The sequence below is a fragment of the Anneissia japonica genome, unplaced genomic scaffold (assembly GCF_011630105.1).
Source record: "Anneissia japonica isolate Jap-2015-1 unplaced genomic scaffold, ASM1163010v1 scaffold352_len1594369_cov220, whole genome shotgun sequence".
NCBI lineage: Eukaryota > Metazoa > Echinodermata > Crinoidea > Comatulida > Comatulidae > Anneissia > Anneissia japonica.
In genome coordinates, this window is record NW_022751928.1 from 760,420 (window position 1) to 769,635 (window position 9,216).

At 34.7% G+C, this 9,216-nt stretch overlaps 1 protein-coding gene across 2 annotated transcripts in view; it reads left to right on the top strand.

The window, feature by feature from the left end:
- LOC117121986 (growth hormone secretagogue receptor type 1-like) overlaps positions 1–5,604 on the top strand; it is a 22,217-nt gene extending 16,613 nt beyond the window's left edge. The window contains exons 1-2 of one of the 2 annotated variants that reach the window (XM_033267441.1): positions 362–1,247; positions 3,125–5,604. In XM_033267441.1, the coding sequence (XP_033123332.1) occupies positions 1,232–1,247; positions 3,125–4,278 (1,170 nt within the window). In that variant the 5' untranslated portion in view covers positions 362–1,231 and the 3' untranslated portion in view covers positions 4,279–5,604. Of the gene's footprint in view, positions 1–361; positions 1,248–3,124 lie in introns of those variants that run through there. The other variant, XM_033267442.1, reaches the window with a different exon arrangement.
- The last annotated feature ends 3,612 nt before the right edge of the window (positions 5,605–9,216 follow it).

Consider the following 9,216-nt stretch of genomic DNA (forward strand, 5'->3'; position numbering starts at 1 on the left):
TCTTCGAACAAAGCCCTCCAGCGAAAACTTCCTTACGATCAGTGGTATAAAAACTGCTTCTGGGGGAAATTAAACCTGCGATCTCTCACTGACAAGGCAAGTGTCACCGCTATGACAACAAGTCGTAGGTTCAGTCCCCGCAAAGCATACATTCATGAAACGTTTCAATGAAGGGCTTGCTCGATACGATCATAACATAAATTGTTCTTATACTTGAACAACGTTTCTATCAAACCTAAGAAGGCCAATCTTAAGATGTTGGCTAAACTCATAATTCTTCGTAAATTAAGCGGGTTATGTGATGTTACATTACGCTATCCGTCTACTTTTTTTTTTGTTTTAGGCCAAGACATATTCGGAACCGTAGCATTCAGAAGGCAATTACAGTAGTCCAAACGTGAGAAAATATTGAAGCAGTTTGAGCTTAAATGATTAAACCACTTTAATTAGAGAATGACCGCCATAAAATTGAAGGCTATTATTCATTATTTAAATGACATGTTTATCAAAACGATTTCAAACTGTGAGTGAAATTAGTAATTACCAAACGCTAAATGGTTTCCCAAATTTTACTAAGATCCTACATTCTAAATATAATATAAATAAAGAAAAGGAAATCATTAATACGAGCCAGCCCTTTTTCTTTACAAGTTTACCGGTGACACGATCAGACCATTTCAAATGAATCAATGTGATTGGCTCAAAGTAACTTTTTTCTGTTATAAGAAGCATTCTGATTGGCTGATTGTTTATTTCAGTTTGGGAATATGACGCGATCTTTTGTATCACGCTTTCACTGATTAAATATTAAAGGAATTTAATTATTTTAACCACATTGACATCTTGGACGGGTGATATCAACAAAATGACGGAACAGAGATTGGCAGCATGATTATGATCTGTTGCTAATCGAAACGTCGACGTGCAATCGTGACCCCCGTAGCTCGACTTAGGAAGGCGGATGCCGCAGAATGATTTATGAGGATATCTTATTAAATATATAGCAACAGGGACTTGGTGCATCATCCTACGATTTAGTGGACGTTTTATATTTGTATTATACGTGTAATTATCTAGCTATCTTAATAAACACACTTACAGTATCTTATTATTACTATATATCATGACGTTTTTCATAGTCTCTACACTCAATCAACGCGGTTGTTAAGTTATTTTACAGGGCTATCATTAAACAAACATCGTGTATGGGTGCATCGCTTTCGGCGAAATCATGATCGTAAGTTATCGTAAGTAATGCTAATCCTTAGTCCGTCATTTTTTTAGCTTTCAGGGTTTGTATTTTAGAGTATCTTTCACTTTCATGGATATCGTAAATCTTTTTTAAGCATAATAGGCCTATCACATATATAGTACACAATCACGAACGCTACTTCAGAGTTAACAGTAAACTTCTTAACATTATAAAATGGACCTACATCAACATTTCTGCTACCTACCAGGGTAATGTTAGAACAAATATCTTTTAAAAAAAACAAATATTGGAGGACTTTAGGCCTGGTAATTTGTTGTTGTTAATAAAAAATCTTATGATATCACGTAATAAAATAAATGGCACATCAACACACGTAAAGTAGGTGCAGTTTTCTAGAACCAATGTTAGTCTTCGAAGTAGTAGTTATGTATGTAATACTACCTGTCTCTTATACACATCTATACACGACTCGGTCTGATTCAATACTACTACTACTACTACTACTACTACTACTACTACTACTACTACTACTACTACTACTACTACTACTACTACTACTACTACTACTACTACTACTACTACTACTACTACTACTACTACTACTACTACTACTACTACTACTACTACTACTACTACTACTACTACTACTACTACTACTACTACTACTACTACTACTACTACTACTACTACTACTACTACTACTACTACTACTACTACTACTACTACTACTACTACTACTACTACTACTACTACTACTACTACTACTACTACTACTACTACTACTACTACTACTACTACTACTACTACTACTACTACTACTACTACTACTACTACTACTACTACTACTACTACTACTACTACTACTACTACTACTACTACTACTACTACTACTAATACTACTACTACTACTACTACTAACACTACTACTGCTACTATTACTACCACTACTACTGCTACTACTACTGCTGCTGTTGCTGTTACTACTGCACTGCTACAGTACGGTAATTAACTTAGTAGTAGTAGCCAGTTGTGGACCTTGTTTTGTCACTGCCGTTTTACTGTTATTCAATATGTTTGTACCTACAAGAACATAGCGGTATTGTTCATTCACCTGTTATTTGAGGAATAAGATGATTGTCATTTCAAAGTATAGTTAAAAAGCTAATAACTTGCTGGAACCAAAGCGGTTGGCTGAGAGGTATTGTTCCTGCTGCTTGTGCTGAATACCCCGGTTCAAATCCAGCCAGCATCGGGTTTTACTGGAGGCTCATCGCGAATAACCCTCATATTTTCTTGTGTGTATATGTCTGTAGTTAAGTCGAGTACCGCTGCCCAAATTTCCGATTAGAATGAGGGCAGAAAGAAGCTAAAGAATTATAATATATTATTTATTATTATTATTATTATTATTATTATTATTATTATTATTAATATTATTATTATTATTATTATTAAATATTAATGTTGTTAAAAATAACTGTCGGTTAAGTCTAATACAGTTGGATAGCATGTATTATTCATGTATTAGAAAGAAAAATAAATTTAAGTAAATAACGAAAGCTTGAGCAATACCCATTTTCAGAATACATGTTTACTATTCAGTCCCTCTCCTTATCCTGCCCTTCAAAAATTAAAACAAAGTTGTTTCAAGTTGTCTATAAGAGTTTAATATTTTTATCATGTGAATTAATTTATAAATTTGATTACAACAGTTGAAATCTCAATCTTAGTAATATTAGTATGGGTGTGTACTAGCATCGTTGAAGGTGACGACGATGATTATTGGATTATGAGATGACATGGATAAAAGTGGTGCTGCTAATGTTGCTATGACGATCGTACGACGATGACGCAAAATTTTAGACCTTAAAATATTAAAGGAATATGTTCTGTCTCTATGATTTATTTCAGAAGCATACATAGAAAGAGCAACCATGGACAAATACGTAATTTCAACGTCACCGACGATAGACCAGAACATATCTGCGAATGCAACTACGTACCCCGAAGGCGTGACGTTCACTACCGTTGACAAGATTATCATTACAATTTTTATGCCAATCGTTGTTACAATTGGTATAACAGGCAATGTTGCCATCATCATCGTGTTTTTGAGAATAAAATCAATGAGAACATCAATGAATATCTATCTGGCTAGCTTAGCCTTAGCGGATGTCATGTTTTTGTCCAATGCTCCGGTTACAATCTGGAAAGCGTTCGCTGCTGGAGATCTCATCGAAGACAGTTCATTCAGCTTATTTTATTGCAAGCTCAATACATATCTCGTTGACTCTAGCTATCACGTGAGCTCTTTGACTATCTTGGCGTTGACGCTGGAGAGATATTTTGTTGTCTGTTGGCCATTGAGATTCAAAACCACAAATGTTCGACCAATAGCCATCGGTGCAACGCTTTGTTGTTGGGGCGTTTCTTTGGTTTGGAATTCCCGTAAGTTGGTCTTTTTAGGTTTCAAGGACGAAAATGTTATGCACGAAGGAGAGGTTGTAGATATTAAGACCTGTACGTATTATTCGACATCGCACACTGGTGAAGACATCTTGCACACCATCGACGCTGTGTTGTTTTTTCTCATCGCTATTGTAATTTTCATTCTCTACTTCTTAATGATTTCTATGGTGCAGAAGATGGCGAGGACACAGAGAACGCTGTCACGTTCTTTTATGGTAAAGCACAGGGCTCAGAATAAAATACTGAGAATGCTTATCCTTACCGTCAGCGTCTACATTTTGTGTTTAAGCCCTTTTCAAATTCTAAACATATGGTCTATTCACGGAAAATTACCTCATGAAGTTGCCGTCGTGTACATAAACATTAGTCGCTGTTTAGTTTACATAAACTCTTCTGCTAATCCGTTCATTTATAATGTATTTAATGTGAGGTATAGGGAAGCATTTGTGGAATGTTTTTGTAGTTTTCCCGGGAAAAGACTCAGCAGGACGTACACCAGAGGAAATGAACTCTCGCCACGAAGAACTCAAACTATGCTTACGAAGATGAATAGTAACAAATCAACAACATCAATGGAAAAGCCCTATATTCACTGACATTTCACAATTACTTGATGACAAGTAATTTTTTGCTTTTTATTATAAACATACAGCGATGAGTTTGTGTAATTTAAAAGATCGTGGAAGCCTCAACAATGTCGCCACTATCAGCAACATTTAAGGCCAACTCAGACAGCGTCGTACGACGCAGCCCGACGCGATTTGTTGTCGCGTCGGGTCTGTGTGAGTTAAACGCAGACGCGATGGTGTGCGTCGGGGGCAGTCGCGTCGTAGAATATTAAACATGTTTAATATTTCTCACGACGGCTTAAGACTGTCCCCGACGATAAATCGGGTCGGCTGCGTCGGCCGACGCTGTCTGAATTGGCCTTAATACATAATGACTGTCATCATTGGTTACCTACGATATAACAATATCATAAAATAAATATCTTTTTTCAATGAAGTGCTACAGAATCCGTCGACGACAAAGCTTCAGAGTCTTCTGAAGCTGCATAAAAAGGAATACTCCGTGAGCTCTCCATGGTCTCATTATGAAACCACATAGTTGATGGCAAAGTTCTTGGCGGAATTCATTCTGAATGGAGCTGTAACAAGTGGCACGTCATCTTCTGCAGCGTTAGTGAGCTTAAAATGCTTGCGGTTGGAACAAGGAACTATGAAGGAAGAAGTGAAGGAACTACTGTATAGACTATTTGCTGCGGAAATCACACCAGGAACATTCTTTTGTTCGGAGTGCCGTTGCAACGTTTCATTTGCTCTGCATTATACTTCTATGCGTCTTTTAATCGCCTCTTTAAAAAAAAGTTTCTCTCGATGTCAGTCTAAACAAATTGACTTCTATTAGGCTACTGTTTGGAGTAGATATTTACATGTAAATAATCTTAATGTATGTAAGTGTAATCAAATACGAGAACTTTTTCATAAATATATAAATGATTGTAACATGATTATATATATAGATATTGAAATTATGTAGTACCGGTAGTTTGTAAAAATATAAATATATATTGATGAGACCTATATCATGTTTTGTGATACTTTTTGTAGTAAACTAACTATACATTATATATACGGTAGTGTATGCATAGATTACAATGAAAAAAAAATAGTAGTCAAATAGTTTAATAAATTTTAAGCATTTCATTTTTGTAAGTTTATATATATATATATATTATATATATATAAATATACTACTCCTAACTAACTCATAGGGTGAAAAATCCTTTGTCTACTTTTCGCCTTAACGTCGTTAAAATTTCCCCTTAGCGGCAGTATTTTCGCCTTAAGTTATTATTTCTAACCCTCTCCATTGTTAACGTTTCCCCTATGGTAGTATAGTCGTATATATATATATATATATATATACTGTCTCTTATACACATCTAGATGTGTATAAGTAGCTGATATAATAATTAGACAAACAGAACATGAATGGGGGGATATTATACTCATATATTATTTTTAGCACAATTCTACTATGTACCAAAAAATGCAGTTCCGCTAGGCTCGCACGATCCCAATCGCAACATGAGTGTGTTCGTTCGAGGCTTGCGGTGCGTAAATATATGGAAGGCGCGTTGAAAACACTTATTGTCCCAATATAGTGCGTATGAAACCGCCGTGTCCCAAGCAAATTTGGAATGATGACGTCAACACACCAAATTCCAAGAATACGACAATCATGAGGAGGATGACGATGATGCGACTGATGAGGAGAAGGAAGATGATGAGGTAGATGATGACGATGATGCGGCATGCTGCTGTCTCTTATCCACATCTCATGGCATCCTTAAAACATTTAATTCCCATTCTAAATCAATGTATTAGTTAAACGAATTCATCCGCGCGCCTCGTGGCGTTGCGTTCTCCATAGAAACCGTCGGCCGACAACCATCGGGGGGCGCAGTGAGTGCCCGGCTTTAGTCTATTCAAATATGTCTATAAATTTATGGTCAACACAATAAAATTTATGTGGTATTACTGAGCAAAATCATTAATGCTCTGTGTGAGTTTCATGTTCAAAAGTAGGCCTGTCGTAAATAAAACATTAATAAACATAAATAGCTTCTCCGGTAAATTCAAATATAAAAGTTTTTTTTTTAAATCACTACAACTGTAATAGGCCTACGGTGTAATTAAGACAATTTTTCTAAATATGGTCATCAAATAATATATAATTTATTGATATTAAATAAAAAAATATCTATAGAATCATTATTCTTGAATTATTATTTTTACTTTGGCTTTTTATATTATGTTATCATTATATTTATTATTAATGATATTATTATAATGGTAATGATAATACTATTAGTAATATTGTTCATCTTAATAATAACATCGATAACAATGTTTATATTAATTAGCCGGTTGATTGTGATGATAATAATTAATCTCGGCTGATTTACATGTTTCTCTTCATCCGGTTGGTTACCAACCTGGGCTGTAGGCTAGGTAGAATCTCCCGAATAATATGGTAACAGGCTTTAGTTACTTATAAATCGTAACTTAATCGTACTGAGTTTTATATTTGTAACAGCACGTACGTAGAAGATATTTGTCAGAGTGATTTTAGTACTTGGCAGTAGAAGTTAAAACATGTGTCAATGTTGTTTTTTTCTTTTTTTATTTGAAAAACTTAATACAGATCTTATTTAATTTCAGGATAGTACTTACTTGCTTTGCCTCATATATATAAGAATTATTATCACTCATATTAGTAAAAAGTCTATGTAAGTTATAGAAAGAACAAACAAGAAAGTGCTCATCTTGTGTACAGATGTTGTGAATAAAGGTGGTTTTGCCACATAAAAATACCTGCAGCTCAAGTGTTAGTCCAACGGCCCATATTAAAAATACAAACATGCTAAGGTCCGAATAAAATTTCTGCATCGGCCTCTATGCAGACAACAAATGATTACTTGTGTATACACATAATATACGTAAACACTACTTACTAGACAATGTATGAAATTCGAAAACTGAGCGCGTCAATGCCGCTATGCTAACAGATGCACGTGTGATTATTGTTTTTCCTTATGCCGTAGTATACACGATGAAATAAGCGGGCGAATCAAAGACAATAGAATAAATGGCATTTATACAATAACTTTCCAAGACCTATCGGACGTAGTGATCTATACCTTTTAATGATAATAATTATATTTCAAAGTGTTGTCAATGGGACCGATACATTTATGTATCAATGATAGTAATTTAATGGCTTTTCACCTTTCCATCGGTAGTAGCACATAATATGGCGCAGTCACACTTAACAGATAAAACTAACAACTTAAAACTAAACAGCTAACATTAAACAGCTAAAAACTCATATAATGAAAAAAATGCAATAATGGAAACATTAACTTGATTTATATATGGACGATAGCAATTGTTATGTTTGATATTTCACGTCTAAATGTTGTACAGGCAACATAATTGCGACACTCCAGCAATACAATTCGTTTTCATTTGAATGCAATCTTAGAAAAATTCGCTCGACACCTCATCAGCTAGACCAATATCAGTTTTCATATGTTGTTACTAATCGTTGTTAGACTATATGTTACAACTAATCTGGCTATCATTTAAAGCTCACTATTATCAATAAAAATGTTGGTATAATTTTTAAGCTGCGCAAACCCTTTTTTCTGACGTCTTTAAACTTATCTAATCTAGTCATTATATTACGCTTGAATTACGCTATTAATACTTTCTTTATAAACACAATCAACAACGTTATCATTTAATTTTTGGGTTAGACCTAGATTGTTAATAATCAATATCTTTGAATAAAGAATATTGGTATCTTCATCGAAAGAGGTTACCTAACTATTATCGGTACTAACATTACAACTAATATTACAAAGTTTGAACTGTTCTCAATATTTTCAACTATTAAATTATTTTACCCTTGCTTTACTTGAACACCAACTGAATACCAGTGCAACTGACCTATTACTCGTCTATTTTCGTTTAATGAATTCAACGTATTACAGTGATAAATTCTTGTTATTCACAGTGACAAAGTGCTTTCTCGGATATGCGTAATATATGCCGACGCTCGTGGTGGTCGACCCGGGAATATACCTACTGTGTCGATCGATAAATGCGATTGTTCTAAGATATTCCGATGAAATACAAGAGTTGAAAATTGAAATCAAAGTTATGAAAGTAGACATGGTGACGCAATAGATAATGGAGTGCTGACGATCCCAACTTGTCAAATTTAGCAGCCTAACCTGTTTTTATCGCGAGGAATGACTAGGCGTATAGAGTGTGTAGTAATAGAGGTAGGCCTAGGCCTATTTTGACGAGTCAAGTTAGTAGGCAAGTAAAAGGGAAATTCCCCTCCGAGGGAAAACCCCTTTCCCACTGAAGGCGTGGCACACATACACCGTGACAAAAACATCGTGACAATGCCCTCATATTGACAAAATCTCAAACCATTAAAGAGATAATATGATTAATGAAATGAAAATGATGTAAGAGTTTTACAAGAGAAGTGACTTCGTAGTGATAAGATATGTACGATTAAATACTGCGAGTACGGAAGATGATTTATTGGTCGAATAGTATTTGAGGTACCAATATCTTGTGCACAAATATATTTTATAGAGAATATTTCTTTTTTTTTTGTTGGTGGGGGGAGGAGGGTGGAGAGTGGAGTTGTTTATAGCCGTGAAAATAAACTATAGCATAAGGTAAATATATATATATATATATATATATATATATATATATATATATAAATCATCAAAGAAAGGTAAATACAGTGTTCGAATAAAGTACATAATAATACATCGTGTAGCATAGCTCTCAACGAATGTAGTCCTGTAAATAAATGACCTTTCGCCTTGACAGCGAGAGGTCGCAGGTTCGAGTCCCGCCAGATGCATTTTATTACACAATTTCTTTATTCATTTATTTACAGGACTACATTCGTTGAGAGCTATGCTACACGATGTATTA